Source organism: Muscardinus avellanarius (genome assembly GCF_963383645.1).
Source record: "Muscardinus avellanarius genome assembly, chromosome: 20".
NCBI classification, from domain to species: Eukaryota; Metazoa; Chordata; class Mammalia; order Rodentia; family Gliridae; genus Muscardinus; species Muscardinus avellanarius.
Genome location: NC_137806.1, coordinates 2,406,012 through 2,431,121, shown reverse-complemented (window position 1 = coordinate 2,431,121; position 25,110 = coordinate 2,406,012). Strand labels below are relative to the sequence as shown.

The 25,110-nt window shown below is 36.1% G+C and overlaps 1 protein-coding gene across 1 annotated transcript in view; it reads right to left on the bottom strand.

Annotated features, from left to right (window-relative positions):
• Positions 1 to 25,110, bottom strand: part of MALRD1 (MAM and LDL receptor class A domain containing 1) — a gene marked incomplete at both ends in the record, with an annotated part of 671,257 nt that overhangs the window by 369,850 nt on the left and 276,297 nt on the right. The window contains 2 exons of the mRNA XM_080717079.1: positions 4,749 to 5,040; positions 10,197 to 10,444. Of these exons, the coding sequence (XP_080573205.1) occupies positions 4,749 to 5,040; positions 10,197 to 10,444 (540 nt within the window). The remainder of the gene's footprint in view (positions 1 to 4,748; positions 5,041 to 10,196; positions 10,445 to 25,110) is intronic.

The following is a 25,110-nucleotide window of genomic DNA, read 5'->3' as shown; positions in this document are numbered from 1 at the left end:
ATTAATTATGTACTTAGGGTTGAACCCATGGATAATGAGATATTTTAATTAATTAATTAATTAATTATGTACTTAGGGTTGAACCCATGGATAATGAGATATTTTAATTAATTAATTAATTATGTACTTAGGGTTGAACCAATGGATAATGAGATATTTTAATTAATTAATTAATTAATTATGTACTTAGGGTTGAACCCAGGGGCATTCTACCTTCAAGTTATACCCCCAACCCTATTTTTTTTCAAGAAAAAATTTATTTTTTTATTGGTACATTGGGATACAAGATGGTGGAGACATACGTGCACACATCGCTCATTTAGCCCTTCCCCAGTTCCCACCCCCTTCCCTCTCCCTCTCTCCTTTTCACGTATTGCTTATTGATTGACTTTGATAAGTTTGTGAATGTACATCATGTATATTAGAAAGGGAGAAAAGAGAGAAAGAGAGGGAGAGAGAGAGAAGAAAGAGAGAGAAAGTGAGAGAGAAAGAGAGAGAGGAGAGAAGAAAGAGAGAAAGAGAGAGAAAGAGAGAGAGGGAGGGAGGTAAATTGTGAAAAATATTACTAATCATAGGAGACATTAATCCCTAATCCACTAGAATAGGACACCTGTGCTTTCACATTGACCTCAGGGTACACTTGTATGTTTCTATTTAAATACTAATATAATGTAATTTCTAGGAAATTAAACTTTCATCCCAAGTAAAGGAACACTATTGTCAGAGACAGACCCCAAATTCCCTGGATTATTGAGTATATCTGGTGTTGTCCACCAGAGCAATGTGTAGCAATGAATGTCTATGGATCAACTCAAATGTGGCTAGCCCAGACTGAAATGTGCTATGAATGTGCAAGGTTTAAAGACACAGTTGAAAAACAAGGATATGCATCAGGCACAGTGGAGAAAGCCTGTAATCCTAACACTTGGGACACAGAGAAAGGAGGCTCGCAGGTTCGAGGTCAGCCTAAGCAATTTAGTGAGGTTTTCATCAATTTAGTGAAACCTTGCTTCAAATAAAAAATCAAATAGGTCTGGGTGTGTATCTCAGAGGTAGACTGCCACTGGGTTCAATCCCCAGTATAAAAAATAAATAAATAAATAAATAAATAAATAAATATTACTTTAATGTCTTTAAGGAAGCGATTTGGCTTTTTATTTGTTCAGAATATCACTATCTCTACTGTCATACCAAAATGAATATATATATAATATAACATATGTATGTGTATATATATATATATATATATATATATATATATATATATATATGATACTCAGAGACTCCTAAAGAATCCTATAAACTCATAATGAAGACACTTTCAGAATTATTTCACAATTTATATTTAAACAAAGTTTAATATTTCACTCTTAACCAATAAGTGAATATAGTTTTTTTAATTTCTGAAGGCAGTTAAAGAGTTAAAGGCACATCAAATACTTAATAAAAAGTTAAAATTAATGCAGATTTATTTTTTCATTTGTATGTAAGCAACACGGATGTAATAGAAAATTATTAAACTATTACACCTCAATTTTCAGAATGCCCTTAATCATAGAAATAAAGACATTTAGGGTTTTTTTAGTCTTTCTATAGCAATCATTCCAACCAATTTTTTCCACTTTATATAAATGAATACTCTTTTCCTACTTTTATATGTTATTTTATCAATATACTAGTAATTTGAATTATCTTATTTTTCATTTTCATTATTTGTCTTTTGCATATGTGTGTGTTTATATTTGTTCTCTAACACCATTTGACATACTTTCAATGTATGTTTATTCTGTGTATGTGCAGTGCTGGGGATTAAACCCAGGGGTACTCTACCTGCAGGCTAAACTCCTATCCCCCTTTTATTTCTTATTTTAAACAGAGACTCCATAAATTGCTGAGGCTGGCCACCAACCTGCAATCCTCCTGTCACAACCACCCAAGTACCGGGATTACAAGATATGTGCCACCACACTCAGAGTTTATGTTCATTTTTAGAACAAATTAAAGTAATCATCAAGGTAGCTCCAGTTCAGCCCATTTCCCTCTTATTGTCCCGGTGCTCAGCCACGCCAGGTGCTGCTTCTGCTCGTCCTCCCCCACTGCCCCTCCGCGGGTGTGTGACGCTGCCCCCCTCATGCCAGCTGGCCGGTCTGCAATGCTCCCTCCTCCACATTCTTCCTCCCTCTCCATGGTGCTCACGTGCAAAGATCCCTCCCTAAAACTGAAGGCATCTTTTTCTCCTAATAGCTCCAACTGTGCTTTCAAAGTCTGCAGAATCCTGGAAATAAAGCTTAAACGAAAACCTCCAACTTAGTTTTATCCTAAGTCCTTATAAGGGTTTTATATTTCTCTTGGCACTAAATCATAGTCTACCTAATGTTAGAGGCTTGAGGGGATATTTTTTTCTATTTTCCTTTGCCATATTATTTTTAAAGATTCTTATGCTTTCTACTTATCAAAAATTTCAATATAATACCTCAAATATCATAAGTATATACAAGGATCTATATCATTATTAATATATGGCCTTAACTTAATATTTAATATATAATTGATACAATTTCACATATGCATTTTTATCTTACTTTTGAGATTTTTTTAATTACTTCGAGATTTTAGAGGTTTAAGTTCTTAATATCCCCAATAGTATTGGTCTATTTCTCCTACATTGCATTTAGCAGTTGTTCACTAAATGTTAAGTTGGTCCAATGACAAAATTTTACTTTCTTGTAACATGGATTCTATGAGATTATCTTCTATTTTAATATTTTAATCACAAAATTATATTCCAAAGACCTGGTCTGTATAACCAGTATATCTACAAACGTGAACATCCCACTAGAAAGGAAGGCAAAGTTTTTCTCAAGGAAGAAGATTAGTCTGTGGAATTGGAAACATCTTTGCAATAAAGCCATGTAAGTATGTTCATGCCTCAGTAGAGCCTTGGAATGTCTGTTTCTCTCTAAGCTACTCCATATAGTTTTAGAAAATGTTATGCGAAGAGCCTGTTTAATCATAATCTAAATAACAGTTTAGAGACTTCCTTTTTAGCCATCTAAAAATGTTCCCTTTGAGATGAACAGAGAAATAAAGACAAAAATTGCAATGTTTTCTCTGGTACTTATCATGTTAAAAGCCAGAGCAAAAAACTGAGCTTACTCTTAATGAAACTTTTGTTTCATTAACTGTAGGAGATATAATTTCGATAGCAATAGGGATACACTACTGTTTATCAAGCTTTACATACACATATCTGTCGCATTATCATTGATAAAATTGGATCTTGTCCTTCAAATAATATATTTTCTTCTCATACTCATATATAGCAATATAACATATGGATTAATGGTGCTTGCTATTTCTCCTTCTTCTAATATTGTCACTGAACATGTTTTATTAGCTCTACAAACTCAACTTTATACTATAATTCTTTAGACAAATTACCAAAAGGTATTTCAGGTTTCAATGACATACGGACAAACTCAATCATCTACACTGTTTTAATATATAAACTTGACTTCTAAACTGACATGTGCATGGGTCTACAAACAGAGACAAACATAGACAGTCCCTGACTTACAGTGGCACAAGGAAAATTTTTCAACTTTATGATGGAGCATTACACATTAAGTAGAAGCCATGCTTTGAATTTCAAAATTTGATCTTTACTGGGCTAGTGATACACAGTATGATTCTCGCCCCCCCCCCTTTTTTTCAGTACTACTGATGGAACACAGAGACAGTCTACCTCCAAGCTACCCCGTAGTACTATTTCTCATTCTTTATTTTGAAACAAGGTCTCACTAAATTGCAGAAGGCCTCACTAAGTAGCTGAGGCTGTGCCATCTTCCTGTGCAATACGCCATGCTACAGGGTGCTAGTAGGTTAGCTGTATGAAATGCACATTTGATTTATAGTATTTCAGCGATCAGGATACAACACCCTCATAAGTTAAGGCACAACTGAGAATAAACACAATAATGTATAATTGCAATGGAATAACTCTACTCGATATTATTTTTTGTTGAAAGTGAGTGGCTATTAATTTTATTGAAAATTAAATCAGACTGTAAGTAGGAGTCTTCTCTTACTGACCTAAGAAGAAGTTAACTAAACAGAATTCAGGAATTGGTAAATAAATAAAGATTAGAAAAAACCTGGAAGACATTTGTCTAAGTAAAAAGGTGGAAGATAGCCGGGCGTGGCAGAACACGCTTGTAATCCCTGCACTTGGGAGGCGGAGACAGGAAAATCGCACTGGTTCGAAGCTAGCCGTGCTGGTTGGTTTAAGAGACCCTGTTTCCAAATAAAAAATATAAAAGAAAATAGGTCTGGAAGTGTAGCCCAGAGGCAGAAGGTTTCCAGGAACCCCAGTACCACCAAAAAAATAAAATTTAAAAAAAGCTGAAAGAAAATTTTTAGGTTCAAAAAGATAGTATAAGCCGGGCGTGGTGGCGCACGCTTGTAATCCCCGCGCTTGGGAGGCGGAGACAGGAGGATCGCGCAGGTTCGAAGCCAGCCGCGCGCGCTGGCTTAGGAGACCCTGTTTCCAAATAAAAATGTAAACATAGGTCTGGGAGTATAGCCCGGAGGTAGAAGGGCTTCCAGGAACCCCAGTACCACCAAAAAAAAAAAAAAAAAAAAAAAGATAGTGTATGAAACAGTGAATCTCTAGGTATTGATATCATTTCTTTTCCCTTTCCTTCCTTCCCACCTTCCAGCCTACAAAAATAACACAAATTGAAATGTACCTGTTGGAAGAGGTTCAGCCAGTTCTTCTTTAATGGAGGAATGGGACCAGAGACAACTCTTGGCAAACACAACGTCATCCAGTGTAATGCTACCACGGTGGCCTCTCCCAACTCTGCCTTCAAATTTAAGCTGGAAGTCCTCATCCCCAGTCAGTGATATTTCCTTTCTCCTCCAGAAATTGCCTTGTTCTTCAGTGAGATTAAATAGGACCTTTGTTTGGTTTGAGACAGATACCTGGATCAAGGTGAGGGCCCCAATGCCAGTTCTGTACACGTGATAATAAAAAGTGATCTGAAACCAAGAATGGGATATATGTTACCTATAAATTAATTCCACTTCTTATTTTTGTTTATACTACAATGCTCTCTTCTTTATGAATAGATGTGAAAGGAAAATTAGACATATATATATATATATATATATATATATTCTGTTTCTCTGTGAGTGCTTTAACACTACGTGAATATTAGGTGAGTCTTAAGATATATGTAGTGATAAATAGGAGACTTCTAATATAGTAAAGAAAAATTCAAAATTTAATGAAAAGTGGGAACTGAGTTTACTCTCTTCTATGACATCTAAAAGCCAGATTCTTCAAGATTTTATTTGGATGCATCCTGTAAAACGTGTGTGTTGAGATTTAATCTCCAAGAAGACAGAGCCGAGAGGAGGGACCTTTCAGTGGTGACTATGTCCTGCTTTCATGATGGATTAATGTCCTTAGTGTGAGAGTAAATTAACTCATTTTCTTAAAGTGGTAAAATAATCTGTTTATTTCACTCCATTTTTTTTGTGGTACTGGGGTTCCTGGAAACCCTTCTACTCCCTGGCTAACACTCCCAGACCTATTTTTATTTTAAATTTGGAAACAGGGTCTCTTAAGCCAGTGGATGGCTTCGAACCTGTGCGATCCCGTCTCTGCCTCCCAAGAACAGGGATTACATGCATGTGCCACCACGCCTGGCTTCACTCCAATTTTATTTTCACTTTGACAAGACCCATGGGGCTTCATGATAAAAAGAAAAACCACTAGAACAGCAATTATTCCAAATTTTTCTTGAAACACTAGAATCAGGCCTTAGAAGAGCACACTTAGAAGGTTTTCTCTGAGGAAAAATTAAGGAAAATATTCTGGGAAGATTAACATTTCAATTTTATTAGATTTTTAATCATTATTATATTGAGGGAGAAAGAAGAACACTGGGAGAAATAACAGAACAGGTTAGGACTAAAAGCAATGCAGAGCTGTGCAAAGCTTTTATCATTGGGTGAAAGAGAGAAATAAGTCATGGTAGGTGAAGCGGTTTGAACTTAGGCTGCTCCCACCCCAACCCCCACAAGAAACAGGTAGCAATGTTCCAAGTGGCTTGGTGGTTACGAGGGGCTTCTGGGGAAAGTGATAACACGCAGATAACGTGGCTTGCCGCCCCCAAAACTCTCTGGTTCGGGCCTCCACCACGATGTGAGAGCAGAGCTTTTTACCTCTCCCTTTCTGCTTCCCACAGCCATGCCCTGAGTTCTGCAGACCTGGCCTGTCTTGGACTGAACTGTTAAATTTCCAAAACCGTGAGAAAATAAATACTCCTTCCTCTAAGTTATGGGGTGAGTTGTTTTGGCTCATAGCAGTGAAAATGTTGTCAGAGACAGTAGGTGATATTCACACAGGAAAAAGGATGTTATGAAAACACTATCAGTTACATAGCTCATTCTAGCGAAAGGAAAACAAATGTGTTTAAAGAGCATAAAGAAGCAATACACTTGCATGCCTTAAAAAAGCCTATACCAAGATGGTGAGCCATGCCAGTGGCTGCTCAAATTCCTTAGCCAATAAATTCTCCAGGAATTATTCTGCAATACAAAAATAGTTTTTCTATTGATTAACTTTTTCAACATGAAAAAGTAGGACTCTTTGTCCTGGGACTAAGTACTGAAATCTGGATAGCACAGCTTTATCTGAGTGAGAAATGAAAAGGTCCTAGACCTCATCTTGTGGGCAGCAACAGACAGCACGGCTCAAGGCCCAGCTACGGGTGCACTTCGGCGTGGATCCATGGTGCAGAGGTAAGGTCAGCCTGGTTTTGCTTTGTACTTCTCTTATTCGTAAACACATATAAGGCTAATGTCTCTATCAATACTTCTCTTTTTTATGTGTGTCACTGGAGTTTGAATCCAGAGACATTTTACCCCCAAGCTATACTCCCAGCCCTATTCTTTTCTTTCAAAACAGAGTCTCACTAAGTTGCTGGGAATATTATTATTTTGGAGCTCATCTCAAACCTGCGATCCTCCTGTCTCAGCCTCCCAAGTACTGGGATTATAGGCATGTACCACCATGGCCAGCTAATGCTTCTCTATTATGGGTACTTTATAAATTATGCTGTCAGAACAATTCTTGAACAAACACACCAGTGCCTCTATTTCCAGGGAGAATACTGAATAGCAAGATAACCTAATCAAAGGGCAATAAAAAGGACTACTAGTCTGCTAAGTTTTCATTTTTCTAAGGAGCTCTTTTTAGTGAAAATGTCTATTATCTGGAGATTCTCTTTTCCCATCAATTTATGTTTTCTTCCCCATATCTTCATCCTCCAAAAAGAAGACAAAAAAAATCAGTTTTCTCTATTTATAGGTACTCCACAGTCTGAAAGAACATAGCTGACTCCTGAAAATTTGTGAGATTTCTCTTCTTACTTGATACATATATTTGTTATATGGGAGATCCAATAACTCTTAGAATAACCTTTTCTTACCTCTCTGTTTTCAATCTATATCATAAATATTCATAAAACGAGCCATGCATCATTACTTTTTACTTTTCTTCTAGATATATTTTATTATTCTAATATAGATATTTAAAACACTGGGGGCTATAGTTCTGGGATCAGAGCAAAATAAGAGGGATAAAATTCTTAGTTACTACAACGTGAAAAGAGTAATCTTTTGAACATTTTCAGAGAAGTAAATGTAAAAGTTTAAAAGTCACAGTGGAATTTTCTATGTTCATATTAAATATTAGATTAGATTTCTAAGACTAAAACTAATTTGCAATTTTCAGAATTTCTATAGGTCTATACAGCCATATTTATAGACATATACTCAACATATACTAAAGCCAGTATGTCTGGGTTTTATTTTTGAGGAAAGTAACCGCTAATTTGCAAGACAGCAAAAACATACAAAATATGTTTGATTAAAACTGAATTTTTGCCAACCTTACATTTAATATCATCCTCTGATTTGCTTCCATTCTAGACCCTATACTGAGTTCTTTCTCTAAAAATGTCATCTAATTAGGTCCCTTCCCTCCAGAACATTCTCACCGCCTATCTGAGAGATAACCTGCTCTGTGAGAGTTCAACTTTAAGATTAATTCAAGATCAGGTAGAAAAAGCAAGGCAAACTGAGAGTCACAGATGTATTAAGGAGACTCGACGAAGGCAGCAGTTCAACTAATGCTGAGTACACACGTGAGATTATCCATACCAGTCTCGATGGCATGGTTGGCGAAGAGGGAGGAGGTAGAATTTGATAACAATGCACCATAAACAAATTTTTTTGTACTAGGGATTGAATCTAGGGGCATTCTAAAAATGGAGCTACACCGCAGTCCAAATTTTGTATTCTCTATTTTAAAACATGATCCCACTAAGTTGTGGAGGGCCTTACTAAGTAGCTGAGACTGGCCATGAACTTTCAATCTTCCTATCTCAGCCCAGCAAAAAAAAAAAAAAAAGTAAAGAGACCGACAGAATGTTGAAGGATGTCCCATCTGTCTTTTTCCCAGGGTTATGACTCTGTCTACTATGGACACAGGTATGCCAGAATAGGGCTTGAACATAATGAAGGGTAACATCAAGATGACCTTCCCCTAGGCCAGCTCAATCAGCTAACGATTTTCTGGATATACTTTGCTTTCAGTATTTACACATTGCGGAATAGCCTGGTCAGAGTGCATTGTTGAAGCTGAGTGTGTGGTGCACATCTGGAATCCCAGTGAAGGGGAGGCCGACACGGGAGGGTAGTGGTTCAAAGCCGGCCTCAGTCATTTAGCAAAGCCCTCAGCAACCTAGTGAGACCTTGCTTCAAAAGAAAATAGGCTGAGCCAGGCGTGGTGGCGCACGCTTGTTAACCCCAGCATTCAGAGAATCACAGTTCGCGGACAGCCTCAGCTACTTAGTGAGGCCCTTTGCAACTCAGTGAGACCCTGTTTCAAAATAAAGAATAAAAAAATAGGGCTGGAGGTGTAGCTCAAAGGTAGAATGCCCCTGGGTTACATTCCCAGGACCGCAAAAAAAGAAAGAAAGAAAGAAAGAAAGAAAGAAAGAAAGAAAGAAAGAAAGAAAGAAAGAAGAAAATAGGCTGAGTGAATAGCTCAAAGGTAGAACACCCCTGGGTTCAAGCTTCAGTAACTTAGACACACACATGCACACACAGAATACATGTGATTAGATATTAAGACATTTCTCATCTTAAATAAAAATAAACATATTTATGTATTAGTCTTGTATAAGCAAGGTTCTTATGAAAGCATCTCTTAGAGCTTACTTTATATTATATGCAAAGGTAAACTTGTTCCTAGCTTAGCTGACTCAAGTCTTTTCTGGAATATAAATAAAGAAATAAACAAATACTAATAAGCAGAAAACTGCAAACATGTAGCCACTGTATAAAACTGGCTCCTAGAGTCATAAAGCCCTATTTATAGTTTTAAAACTTCACTTTTTTTTTTTTCAAATTTCATGAGCTAGCCAAGTGTGGCGGTACACTTCTGTAATCCCAGTGGCTGAGACAAGAGGATCACAGGTTCAAAGCCAGCCTTCACAAATTAGTGGGGCCACTGGCAACTTAAAGAGACTCTGTTTTCAAATAAAACGTAAAATAAGTTTGGGATGTAGATCAGAGGTAAAATATCCCTAGGTTCAATCCCTAGTACCATAAAAAAATCATGAGCTAATGACTAAGTCTTGTTTTCTTTTGTCTATAAAAATTCTTCTATTTTTTTCAGGCACGACCAAGTTCACACTCTTCGTTTTCCATGAAGACTTCTTCAACCCCAAATTGTGGTTCTGATTGTCTCAAATATAGGTTCTTCAAGATATTGATTATCTACTGCCCATTGTTTAATTTTGTTGTTGGTAAAATTGTCCTCGAAGGGAAGCAAACTAAGATTTTATTTCTTTTATGTTATTCATGGTCATGAACAACAAACCTTGGAATTTCCCAGCCATTTCTAAAATTCTATGTCTGTGGAATTTATTCCTAGGAGAAATTCTTCGGACGGGTCTAACAACCCTTCCTTCTCATTTTCACCTCCTGCTTCCTCTCCCTTAAATATTCCAAACTGAGTCAGTTCAAGTCATAGTTGCTCTGGGCCCAGTCATATTTTCTGCATTTGATTTTATCAAAAGTGTTCACAATACCACCCACCCTGCCCTTCACCCCGATACCTTGCAGTCTCTGCTCCTTTTACTTATAAACGGGCTTGATATTCTAGCGACTTTCATGGGCTGCTGTGGGAATAAGCTCTTTATGAATATGTAATGACCAGATGAATTTCCCAAGGTATGGTCCACCACGGGCTCCGTGCTTGCAGGCGGGATACTGCAGGATTTCAGACTCCAGTCTAAGTCCTCGTCCTGATCCTGCTCCCAGGCACAAAGGTCAAATTCAAAATTACAGCGCCCCCTGGAGGTACCTGGAAAACATTTGCAAATGTATGTTAGAGAGGAAGGAAATCCGTGTCTTTAAAGTATGCAGTTAAAAAATACAGTGATCTTTCTATATCATGCAATATTCTAAACCTTACAATGCTCCCCTAAGAGCAACATTTAAACAAAATACTTTCGTTTGTTCATATATACACAGACATATATACACACACCTATTACCATGCGTACACAAGTTCATTTCTCCACACATTAGATCTGAGTCTCAAAATTGTTGAGAAAACACTTTAGCATCACATGTATTTCCCCCTCCAAACACCTATTTAGTCAGTGTAACTTGTACTGTTTTTTCAATCTTTGCTTCTCAAGTTGTGGTGATGAATTCAGGAAGTTACTATTCTGCAGTAGGGTTTAGATTGCAAAATCTTGCCCCAAACAAAAGTTATTATTAATCACAATTATGTTTTAGAACAGTTAACTCATTTTAGAGATGAATAAATTGTGAAACAAAACATGTAAAGTAAAAGATGTAGTAATTTGAATTCATTGTAATAAGTTGCAAAAATTAATTACATTTTAAGTTGCACTGAATACTAACTACCCCCAAGGTGTTCTTTTAAATATCTTACAGCTCGTCCCCCTTAAGCTGATTTTTCCTTCCATTTCTTGAACTGGAGGAATTACAAAGACATCTCCTTTTGATGCTACAATTATCTGTAAAGCTAACAATAGCACTGGGCGTTGTGCTATAAGATGTCATTTCTTATAAAATTATGTTTATGATACCTTTGATAATCCTTGTTTTTAAGTAAATATGTATGATCCTGAATAAAGCTAGGGAATGACTGAATTGATATGAAGTAGTAAAATGCTGTTTAAAATTATTTGAAAACAATAATTTTTATTATTAACTTCTCTTTGACTCTCACAGCTGCACAAGCATCTGTAAAATCATAATTATAGGTGAGACAAAATTCAAAAGCTAAAAATAGTTGAGAAGAACCTACTGTAGTATGTCGATACGTTTTCACATTAAAAAATTCTCTTAAAAAAAGCTCATTTGAATAAGTGCTCAAGTATTTTAAGGCAATTTCATCTAAATGAGGATAGGACTTATTTGACCCTTAAACTGTAAAATTACTAATGCCGATCTCAATATCATGTATGGGGAAGGGGAGGGAGCGAGAGGGGGCTGCTCGGAGCTCACCAGTGCCGTGCGCATGCGTGTCCCGATCACTCTCGACTACACAATTATGTGAGATTGCAACGAACCAAGAAAAGTATTTAAAATAGAAAGAAAGGAAAGGTGGATAAATGAAATAAATCAATAACAAATCCACTAAGGGACCCGGTTTCTAGCACACTGGCCAACGGTAAACAATAAACAATGTTGTAGAACTCAAAAAAATTCCTGGACAAGATTCAAGGTTAGAGTACTATTACCTAGAGCTCTCAGAATATCAAAATATTCTTATGCTTACAATCAAATTACTGGTTTTTCCTTATGGGTATGTTCTTACAGTTACCACGAATCACATAAAGTTTTTCAATACACAGAATAATCTCCTTGGTCTTTGCACTTAATAAGGTGGAGACTATGAAACACAAAGGTTTTGTTATTATTTCTACAACAGTTTGTAGTATATAAAACTACTAAAATAAAAGCTAACTTTATCATGTCTCCGACTGAGAAATTTGACCAACAACAAAGAGCTTAAAAATATCATTTTTAGCTTTTGAAAGAAAAATGGCAACTTTAATACATTTAATATAGTAAACATAATAAATTACATTATTCATAAAATAAATATAATTATTGTATTTATTTAAATTTAAAATATTATTTTATAATAGTTTAGCCCTCAAGTTAAATACTTTCTAGTATTTTCATGGATAGAAGATATTTTTCTGCCACAATTTCTATCATAAAGTCAACAAGATGACATTTTATATCCAACTGCTAATTTAGTTTTTAAGTAGCATTGGAATTGCATTTTGTAGTTTATTCATTATAGAATAGACTAATGCTTACAGCTCCTTTAGATTACAATATAAAAGTTATCCTAAGAATTCTTTCAGAGGGCTAGGAGATAAATCTCATGGAAATAGTAATGAATCTTAAGTAAGCATCGAGGAGGGAGAGGGATGGGGAAGAGGGAGAGGGATGGGGGATGGGGAGGAAGGAGAGGGATGGGGAGGAAGGAGAGGGATGGGGAGGAGGGAGAGGGATGGGGGATGGGGAGGAAGGAGAGGGATGGGAGATGGGGAAGAAGGAGAGGGATGGGGGGAAGGAGAGGGATGGGGGAAGGGAAGAGATGGGGAGGAAGGCGAGGGATGGGGAGGAAGGAGAGGGATGGGCAGGAAGGGGAGCTCAGCAAGTGCAGTGGGCCTGTGTCGCTATCCTCCTGAACTACATCATGGCGTGAGACCACAAGGCACCAGTAGCCTATAGTAGAAACAAAGAGATCACATCCCACTACTACGTGAATCTTCCTCTGCAATGCAAATCTCAGTTTTCTTTTGACTTTTACTGTAGTTCTGAAGCTGGGTTTCCTCAGAAACTTGATTGCTAACATATCAATGGGGAAGAGAAAACAAGCGAGAGTAAGCTGTGTGAATTTCACGTCGCCCTGGTGAGAGGGAGCAACTACTGATTGCATTATTTCTCGCTGGAGCCAAGGGAGAAAAGCAGCAAATATTCCCCCGAGCAGATGTTGATTCTGGGCATTTCATGTTGTAATTAATGCCGATGCCAGGCAGGTATGCCACAGGAAGAAAATGATCGCCTCTGTCTACAGCCAAACCCATCGGTGATCACACCAGCTTCTTCCTTACCACATGCCGCCATTTACCCGTGGGTCAGTATCATTAAAAAGCACAAAACACGTTTTATTTATTTATTTATTTATTTATTTATTTATTTTTATAAAGACTACTATGGGATAAGAAAATTTGGGTTTTGGTCAGGAAATATGCTAAGAGACCCCTTCCTGTGGCAGCTCCATGCAAAAATCAGTCACCTAGTCTAGTGTAATTTTTCTTGAGGTAGTAGGATGTAGTTATCACTTCTACTATTTATCTGATAATAAACCTTTGTGTATGTTATTTTGTTACTTAAAGGAACAAAATTCTGCAAAGGAATGGGACAAATCCTGTAAGTTATGTCCTCCTTTGAGAGATATTATTTTTAAAAAGAAACATACCAACACATTAAAGATCCTGGGAGCCGGGCACTTTGGAGGCTGAGAAAGGAGGATCACAGGTTCGAGGACAGCCTCAGCAATTTAGCAAGGCTCTCAGCAACTTAGTGAGACCCTCTGTTGAAACAAAATCTGAAATAGAGCTGGGAGTGTAACTCAGAGGTAGAATGCCCCTGGGTTTAATACCAGTACCCTCCCCCAAAAATGGTTCAGAAAACTTCTATAATATAGAAACTATTTCTGCTGACAACAGAAGTATGTTTCCAATCTATCTGACCAAAGAAACTTCTTTGTTCCATATCCAGTAACATCTTCTAGAATGCCATCTTAGGGATTCTCAAAATACTATCTTGAAATCCTGATTCTAAAAGAAATAAGCAAAGAGTACAATTAAAGACGCCGGTTTCTCAGCGGGCACGTCCTTAGCCAGGTAACAGAATCGATGAGTTTCCTAGGTTGTGAAACACATGCTCCTAGGAACATGATTCCAGCTGGGACTGAAATGTTTATTTCCTTAGGGTCAATCTCTTGTATTTTGAGATATATTATTGTAGTTGAAAACAATTGTAGTTTAGTTTTAATTTATCTTGTCTTCCATATTAACCCCAAACACAAAAAATATTAAATAGATAAATTAGTAGTACTTATTTTTACATGCCCTAGATTTGTGTGTGTGTGTGGTACTGGGGATTGAACCCAGGGGCATTCTAACTCCGAGATACAGCCCAAGCCCTATTTTTAACCTTTATTTTGAAACAGTACCTCACTGAGTCACAAAGGGCATCACTAAGTAGCTGAGGCTGTCTGAGAACAGTAATCCTCCTGACTCAGCCTTCCAAATGCTGGGATTACAAGTGTGCACCACCACACGCAGCTGACATGCCCTAGATTTTAACAGAACATTGTTTTCATTGTTTTTTACATTAACTTGGTAAATTAGCATGTTAAAGTAATGTCTGCATATATTAAAGGAAATACTTAATTTAAACAAATATTTCAGCACCCATCAGTTAAGACTTTTAAAACTTATTTGGTTTAGTTTTAAGACATTCCTAAAATGTTGTAAAATCCTCATTTCAAAGGACATGATATAATTATGTTACTGGATTTACTTTGCATTTTATGTTTTTGCATGTTTATGTTTATGAAGAATTTGAACTAGTTTTCCAACCTTTTTAAAAATTTGGATGCTTCATTATCAATGATATATGAGCTTCATACAATAAGTTATGTTGTTTATATAGTTGAAATTATTTCTTTGGGCATAATCACTTCATTAAAAATTGGATAGAACTCAGCAGTATCAATCCCAGGAAACAAAATTGGAGGGCATTTGTTGATAACTTTATTTTATAGTTAATGGTCTATTTAAGTATTCATTTTCATTAGTTAATTTTGGTCAATTTCTTCTAGAAAATTAACCATTTCACTGACATATGCAAACTAGTATAAAGTTATTGGCCTTCATATGGTAATTATTTACTTTTTAGTAAAGTTACATTTATGGTATTGGATTCCCTCTCCTTTTTCTGTGGTACTGGGGATGGAGCCCAGGGGCATTCTACCTCTGAGCTACACCCCAGGCCTATTTTTTTATTCTTTATTTTGAAAAAGGGTCTCAATGAATTGCAAAGGGACTTACTAGGTAGCTGAGGCTGTCTGCGAACCTCAATCCCCCTGTCTCAGCCTCCCAAATGCTAGGATTACAAGCATGTGCCACCATTCCTGGCTCTGGGTTCCCTTTTTAAAATTAAAAATCAATGGAGAAGAGGAAGAAAATGGTGACTGTGGACATAGCCTATCTCACTACCTGTAATAAACAAAAATCAATCACAAAGAAGGCAGCTCTTTGACATAAAAAAAGATACTTAGAACAAAAACACTAAAAAAAAAGGAACCATGGCGGAAGAATATCCATAACTCAGATCACAAGATTCACAGCAAAGTGCGACTGACCTTGTGTGGTGGCTGGTGCCTTCTCAGGCCACTGACCTGAACCGTGACGGCCAGCCCGGCAGCCCCAAGTAATTCTGGCAAGTAAACCAAGGACTTGAAGTGCAGAAAGCTGTGGCAGAGCTCCAACATCATAAGTGACCAGCACGACACTTCAGGGATGGAGAAAAAGATCCAGAAAGCTGTGTGCCCACTAGCACCTGCAGCAGTGCACTGTGCCCTCCAGAGATACAGCCCTCAGGACAGCAAGGTAACGGCATCACATTACTTATGGATGACTGACTGCCCAGAGCAGCTGCAGGGATCCCTGTGGGCTAAGATCTGGTGGCCCAAGCCTGAGGTAGTGCAGTTAGAACCTACCAACACAGGAAAGGTCTATAGTGCCCAGGGCACAGTACTGGCACAGGGTCACAGGAAGTTGCCCCGAGATTACAATAGACACCCTCTGCTGGAGCAGGTAGAAAGGTGCAAGCCCAGGGCCAGAAGGCACAGAGCCAAGGGCCTGAAAGTTTAGAGCCCAGGCCTGGACAGCTCAGAGCATAGGGCCAGAGAATGCAGAGCCCAGGGCAGAGTGTACGTGGAGCTCAGGGCCAAAAGGTGCAGAGCCCAGAGCCAAGAGTGTAGAGCCCAGGACCGGAAAGTACAGAACCTTGTGCCTATATGGAACTAGTTTACTGTGACAACTGCTGCCTGACACATGAACACAAAGTGGTAGAGGTGTGAGAGTTGCACAAACAGTCATAGAATGGGCCCTAAAGCTGACAATAGGTTACAGAGCAAATGAGAGATATTGCAACGTGCTCCAGAATCTATTACAGTCAACAGACATTATACGGGCCCCGTATATGTAAATTAGCAATACAGTTTTTTTCTGATTGTTTTTTTTGCCTTTGATTTATTCTTACAATTGTTAGGGTTTTTTTTTTTTGCTTGTTTTGTTTTTATATGCATGTTTGTTTGATCTCTCCCCCACTCCTTTGCAAGCTTCCTCCATCTATCCTAGGTACTGCACTCTCAAAACGTATTTTCCCTTGCTGTATCTCATTGTTTTATATTCAGCCTATTTCATATGCATACCCATGTTCATAGCAGCATAATTTGCAATAGCCAAAGTATGGAACCAACCTAGGTCTCCATCAATAGATGAATAAATTACAAAATTATGGGAAATACACAGAATGGAATTCTGCTCAGCAATAAAGAACAAAATCATGTCATTCCCAAGAAGATGGAAAGAGCTAAAGAACATTATGTTAAGTGAGATCAGCCAAGCACAGAAAGAGAAGGGACATATGTTTTCTCTAATATGCTCAAGCTAGGAAGTATTAGGGATACCAGAGGGACTCCAGATAATGGAGGGGAAACCTCAGCAAAGCCAGAAAAAAGGGGTAGAGGAGGAAGAAGGCTGAGGTTAATTCATGGAAATGCTACATTTGAAAGTGTGTATACATGTGAATATAACATAGTCAAAATGTACAGTCAGTATTGGAAGGAAGGGAAAAGGGGAGGCAGGGTTGGGGTAAAAGGCACCAATTACTCTCTGAATCTATGCCATTGCCAACATGATCCACACTGTGACTTGAGACGATAGTATTCCAATAAAAAATAAAAATAAATTAATGGAGTTTTATATAATTTTAAAAATAATATACTTCTGTATTTATCATTTAAATTTTGTTTCTCAAGTCAATATTTTTACCTCCAATTTTCTTAATTTGACTTAATTTTCCTCTAAACTTTGAAATAATTTTAATCTTATTGAAAAATTTCAAGAAGAGTACATGTCTCCTATCTATTCTTTAATCAAATTCATAAAGTTATATATTTTCTTCATCTGCTCTATGTGCCCATTAAAATATGTATTTTTCAGCAGTACTTGAAACTCAACTGGAAGACACCGTGCTTTTTATTTATTTGTCAGTATTTATTGACAAATGCTCCCATAGGTTTTTCTTTTTATAAAAAGGATATTTTCTTATAAAGTGACAAGTCACAAAAGTAAAACACCTGTTATTCATACAGTATTCAATCTACAGTCCAGATTGAACCTTTATCTGTTATCCTAATTATGTCCTTTATTTTTCCCCTGGTTCTGAATTCAGTCTAGGTCACACATTGCGTTCATCTTTTTTATTTAATCTCTTAATCCGCAAGAGTATATCAGCATCTCCTATTCTTAGGCTCAACATGTATAAGGACAAGCCAGTCATTATTGACAGTAGCTGAATTGAATTTGCTTTGTTTGAGAAATCATTATGATAAGACTCTACTTAAGCAACAGGAAGATCAAAGAAATAATACTATCTCAGCATACCACACCGAGTCATGATACTGATTTATCCTAATATTGATGAAAGTTACTTTAAAAATCGCATTAGGGTAGAATCTACTTTTTCTTTCCAATATTAAATTTTACTTTCTCCTTTAATTAAAAGTAAATTTATATGGGGAAGGCATCTGTAATATCACTACTTCAGAGGTTGAGAGAAGAATCGCAGGTTCAAAACCAGCTTTAGCAACTTAGACTCTATTTCAAAATAAAAAATTAAAAGGCTGGGGGTGCAGCTCAGTAATAGAATGTCTCTGAGTTCACGCCCCAGTTTCACATAAATAAGTTAATTTCTAATACAATAGTAACAATAAAAATGTTGCCCTCAGTAAACATTCAGTATTTGGAGGTTTTTTCTTTATTTTTCCTTTTTATTTTTAATTGCAGTAAGAACATTTCACATGACATCTTCCCTCTGGATAAATTTTTAAAATACACCACAGAATTGCTCACTATAAAGATTATATTGTATAACAGATCTCAACAGTATTTTCTTTCCTACTTTCCTCCAATGGTATTTTGCAGTTTTCACTTGTGCTGAATATATTCCCAAGTACTCAATGTTTTTGACACTACTATGGTTTCAGTGTCCCTGCTAAAACTCATGCTGGAACTTAATTACCATTTTCTCAGTATTAAAAGGAGAACCTTTGAAGAGGTGGTCAGTCCCTGAGTTAACACCAATGTCCTGGGTGCGGGTTAGTTACTTTGAAAGTTTGGCTTCCATCTGTCCCATAATGCTTTCTGGCCCTCAGGCCACTTTGTGATACAGCCTGGTGGTCCTCTGCAGAGCTAGGAACCAAATCAACTTCTATTGTCTATAAATCACTAGATCCATGGTATTTTATAGCAACAGCAAACTGACTAAAACAATACTATAAATAAAATCATTAAAATTAGTTGGGACGTATTCTCTTTTATGTCCTGAAAAAGTTTATAATAGTGGGTATTATTTAACCTTAACATTTTACAATATTTCACTAGTAAAACAATCTGAGATTAAACTGGGTGGGGCTTCTATAAAAATATTTTATTATAAATTCAATGTCATCCAGATTTATTTAGTTGGACTTTTAAGTATTTGGTCATTTTTCTAAGCTGTTACATTTTTAAAATAAAATTTATAAAATATAAAAACATACAATAATAACTTTCATCTTAATATAATAAATATAACAAAGTGATTATGCTCTAATCCATTTATGTCAGTGGGTTTGTGTCATGTTTAATCTTTCATTACTGATATTTCTAATTTGTAATTTCACTCTTAATTTATATAAGTTTCATTAGAAATTTTTATTCAAAGAAATGATTTTGGTCTTTTCTGTAGTCTTCTATTGTTTACTATTTATTATTTTTAATTTGTGCTCTAATTTTTTTCTTCTATATAATAACTACTATTAAATTTCTACTTTTTTCAATCTTCCTTGGAGACTTTACACTACTGATTCTGGACGTTTCTTCCTTTGTCATATAAATTGTGTGAATAGTACACAATCCTATACCACCTGCTTGATGCCTGAAAACATTTGCCTTCTATATTATGTCTTATCCTATATTTGTTTTTGACAAAGCACATACCTAATACCAATTTTTCTGTCATTGATGAAATGGAAAATCACCCTTTGTATTACTTTGTGTTCAGTTTAAGTTTTCTAATTCCTTTATTATTAATCTGGTTCCATAATAAAAAACACTTGTTAGACACACACAATAGCATTTGTTATGTACATATCTATGCATAAATACAGGTATCTACCCTAGGAAAAAGAATGACAAAATTTTATGTATTTTGATATTTAAAATTTTCATGTTTTTTCAAATGATTTTACATCTAAATAATATGTATTTTATTTTATTTGTACACAAGAAGTAACAGTGGGAAAATTTAAGATTCTTATATATACTTGTAAAATTTTCTATAAAATATAAAAGTTAAGATACAAATTTAAGATTTTAATAGCCAAAGAGTAGAACTCAATCTTGCTGGCTGAAGTCTGTGGAACAGAGTATTTAAAACAATCTAATTGCCTCTGCATGTAATTAAATGGAGCTTTCTCGAGGCTTCTTTGGCTCTAGTGCTTAAGGAAAAATTTTAAACAAAGAAACAAATTCTCTAAGTTTTAAAAGACACATACATCTAAATCATGGTTCTTCTTCTAAAATCTCTTTCAAAATCACCTTTATTCCTGCTCATCTTCCTTTTCTTTTATACAAAAATAAACATTTTTTCTTTCATGCAAATGCTTCCCTTTGAAATATTATTCATATTAAAACTTAAGTAGAGGAAAACACTTTAATAGAAACAGTAAAAAGTTAAATACTGAAAGAACAACTCTACATCTTGGATAGCCTTCACAGCAATCGTCTTTTTTTGTGTGTGTGGTAATGGGATAGAACTCGGGGGCATTCTACCTCTGCGTGACACCCCCAGCCCTAGTTTTTATTTGATTTCAACATACCAGTAATGAACACATGTAAACAAAAATCTAAAGTATAATATCACCTAAAATCCCTCATAAAACGAAATACTGAGGGGCAAATCTAATAAAATATATGCAAAACTTGAATGCTAAAATCAACAAAATACGGATGAAAGAAACCAAAGACTTAAATAATGAGACTCATTTGTGGTCATCGATCGAAAGCCATAGTATATATTGAAGATGTTACTTCCTCCCGATTTGATTTACTTATTTAATACAATTCTTAACAAAATCATATAAATATTGCTTATAGTTAAAGGACATAAATTTCTAAAATTTACATGGAAAATCAAAGGCATAGAAATAACTACATCGATTTTTAAATAATAACAAATGAAAGGTCTGGTAGTGTACACTTATAATCCCATTCAAGTAGGGTTTGGATAGTAAATAATTTGGAAAATTTTACTGATTATATCAATCTTTTGAAAATCCACAATGGATATTACGTATAAAATATCTTGGGAAATCTTATTTACCCCATAAGGAACCCAGAAAAGGCCCTCACATATGATTTATTATTCCATATTGATGACCATATTTCATAATTTGGAAATTATGATATGGAAATCACTGGGTAAATAAGAATAATGATGCCGGGCGTGGTGGCGCACGCTTGTAATCCCCGCGCTTGGGAGGCAGAGACAGGAGGATCGCGCAGGTTCGAAGCCAGCCGCGCATGCTGGCTTAGGAGACCCTGTTTCCAAACAAAAATGTAAAAATAGGTCTGGGAGTGTAGCCCGGAGGTAGAAGGGCTTCCAGGAACCCCAGTACCACAAAAAAAAAAAAAAAAAAGAATAAAGACACTATTGAAAACTGTGGAAAGACATTGAAAGGCTCCTAAGCCCCAGTCACTCAGCTGCAGCCTGCAATAATGAATCTGTGAAGCTAAGGTAGCTAATCCTTCATAGGAAGCCTGGCTTATTAGCATTATAATATTTGACCTACTTTCTAACATAATCTTACAAATAAAACAAAAGTTGTTTCAAATTCATAGTTAATAAAGTCCTTGAAAGCATACTTATTGACTTCAAGGTAATATACTACTTTTATGCAAGCCTACTTTGGAATTAATATTTAAAAAAGATAATTTTCTCCCCTAAACAACTAAGTTGCACTTAAATATAGCTCCATCAAAATGTGAATGTTTATGTACCTCTTTTACTAGATAAGAAACTCCGCAATTATATAGGTCTTATCTTGTTTTTATTTATTTTTTGTTCTTCAGGGTCATTTATGTAGGAGGTACCTAATATTTATCAAATGAATAAGTAAATAAATAAATAAGAAGAAAATATGACACTACTATACATCAGGCAATATCAATGTTAGCTAAAAAATATTTCTTTGGATTTTAAATGATTATTGGCTAAGATTGAATCATATGGTCTCCAACTTAAAATGGTTTGACTTCAAATGTTTGACTTCATGATGTGAGATAGAGATATACCTTCAGTAGAAACTAGATTTTGAATTTTGAGTTCTGATCATTTCCTAGGCTAGTTATAATGTGACAAGCTCCTCTCTAATGATAATGGACAACTGTCAGTCAGTCCCGTAATCATGAGGGTAAACGGCCAGCTCGTGACTGCACTGCTCTGCCATGCTATGATGCGAGGCTTGCTAGGTCTTTGAAATGCACTTCTGACTTAACAGTGCTTTCAATTTGCAAAGAAGTTAGAGGAGCATCTATGCATCTAGGTCAGAGGCTTTAGAATCCAGGGTAACATACACAGATGCCCACAGAGGACACTTCATACTGCCAAATTCATTTTTGCCACAACTGAATAAAAATTCTTCCACTAATAAAAATTTTCAGATGGAAAACTAAACTGAATATAATAAAGAAATTATATATGTACTATATATACACACATACATATATATACATATGTATATGTGGAATATAGTCTTACTTTGAGTAAAAAGTAACAGATAAAACATCAAACCTTATCTCCTACCTCTCCCAATAAATACTTTTACTTGAAAATTAGAGAATTCTTCTGTAATGAATGCAAGAGACCAGACTGAATAAAAACAATCAATTTAAGTAAATAAGCAGTAATGAAGTATAATACAAACAAACAAACAAACAAAAGCCAGGCGTGGTGGCGCACGCTTGTAATCCCCGTGCTTGGGAGGCGGAGACAGGAGGATCACACAGATTTGAAGCCAGCCGAACTGGCTTAAGAGACCCTGTTTCCAAATAAAAATATAAAAATGGGGGTCTGAGAATGTAGCCCGGAGGTAGAAGGGTTTCCAGGAACCTCAGTACCACCACCAAAAAAAAAAAAAAGAAATAAAAAAAATGTTATTGACATGGTAATAATATACAAAGAAATGTGTTTTAATTATTGATGATTTTAAATATATTTTAAGTGTTTAAATTCCTTTGAATATAGCTTCACTGTACATTCAAGTGTCAATAAGAACTTACAGGACTGCCCTATTTAAAATTGTAACCTAAGCAATTCTGTGTGGTCAGGTTCTGCTATTGTGGTGCTGTGGGAGCTACTTGAATGGAAACCAAACTACCAAACTAATGCATGTGTATCTATGTTCATAGCCTCACAATTCACAATTGTCAAACGATGGAGCCAGCCAAGATGTCCATCAACAAATGAATTTATGGGAAATTATGGGATATGTACACAATGGAATTTAACTCAGCCATAAAGAAAAACACAGTACATCACTTAAAGGAAAATGGATGGAGCTGGAGAACATGATGCTAAGTGAGATTAGTCAGTCACAAACCATAAGAAATCAGATGCTCTCCCCAATATGCAGAAGCTAGGGAGAAACGGGTCATAGGAGGAACTCAAGAGTTTTTACATGAGCAAATAAGGTGACCTGAGAGGATGGGAGGGGAAGAGGGAAACTCTCTAATGTTCATGATGTACATTAACAAACATATCAAAGCCAACCACTGAGTTAAATATGAGGACGGAGGGGGAGAAGATGGGGCAGGGATCAGGTAAGGGTTAATGGGTGATGTGTGCATGTGTGCCTCCACCATCTTGCATTCCATTAAGATGTATGACTACAATGCACTAATAAAAAAAATTTAAAGATTCGAATCTACCACTCTGAGCCTTTCTTTTTCACTTTCTCTCTTATGTTTCTCCTAGCAGATCTCATCACCATGAAATATACACATTTTGTTATTGTATGTAATTTGTATTACTTATTTGTAAATACTGTGTGATTTTACTTATTCTGTTTTATATTATGTCCCCATCACCACCAAAAACCAAAATGTAAGTTCCATGGGAACATAAAATCTTTGTTTAGAGTTCACTGCAATAGCCCAAGCAACCAGCAACAAAGCTTGACATATAATACTCACATAAATATTCATTTTGTAAAAGTTCCTTAAAATTGCCATTAAGATACCCAAATACATACATGCCTATTAATCATGACCTGTGTTGAACCAACACAGTTTTCAATGATTAAAATTCATATGTATTTATTTATGTTTTTGTCTATTGCTTATTTTAGGTAACGAGGATTGAACCCAGAGGCATTTTACCTATGAGTTATACCGCAGACCTTTTTTTTATTTTTTGAAACAGGATTTCACAAAGTTGCTGAGGCTGCCTTAAACCTATGCTCCTCCTAAAAGATTCCCAATTACTGGAATTAAAGGAGCATACTACTGTGCCCACCAACCTATTTTTGTTCTTAAGGAAAATATAGTGTCAGCTCTATCTCCTCCTTGCCAGAAAGCTTTTCAAAATTTTGTATTCTTTAGATTGTAGCTTCTCAAATTAATCCACCTACAAATCACTCGAGGAGCTTGGTTAGCTGTGCTTTATGATTCAGTGTGTTTGGGTGGGGTCTGAATGCTGACAAAACATGTTATTTGTCTGTAGATCAAGACATGAGTAGATAAACTTAGTTTTTCAGCAGTGTTAAATTTTATACTGATATGACATAAGAAATACTTCTATTTTAAATAACATTATATCCAGTAGGAAAAAAGATGCTTAAAAATGTGAACAGCAGTTTAGGAGATGAGACAGGAAGACCACTTACTGGAGCTCGAGGCCAGCCTGGTGACACAATGACACTCTCAAAAAAAAAAAAATACTCGTAGTAACTTTAGTAAGAGTAACATTAAGTAGTTAAGCACACAACTTTATGTTTACCAAGTACTCCTTCCCCTCCTTTCCCCAATATAGAAAGAGTATACTTTCTATCTCTTTGCTTTGAAGCCTGGTAAGTGACTTGGTACGGCTAAGGAATGTGTAGGGGCATGATATGGGCATGGACTAGAAAAATACTTGCACTTGTGGGTTTGTGCCTCTGAGCGCCTATATTTAGTCCTAAGAATAATATGCTGGGAAGTGCTTGTCCAAGGAAGACAGAAAACATACCAAGCAGGTCTGGTCTTTACTCAGACCTAAGAGCTAGATGATGAAGGTGTTAGAACCACTTTTGTCAAAACTCTGGAAAGCAGACAAAAATGTCCACAGCAAGCAAACACTAAGAAAACAGCGATCTGAAAATGTTAGGAAGATCCTCTACAACATCTTCTATAAGAGATGCCAAAATCATCAACAAAATATTAGCATATCAAATCTAACAACATGCTAACATAATCATATCTCGTGAGCACATGAAATCAATTCTGGGTTTGGGAGGCCGTTTCAACAATGATTTAGTTTTAAAATGTCACCCAAACCTCATGGGTTGCCAATGGAGACAGATTTGGAGGTGGA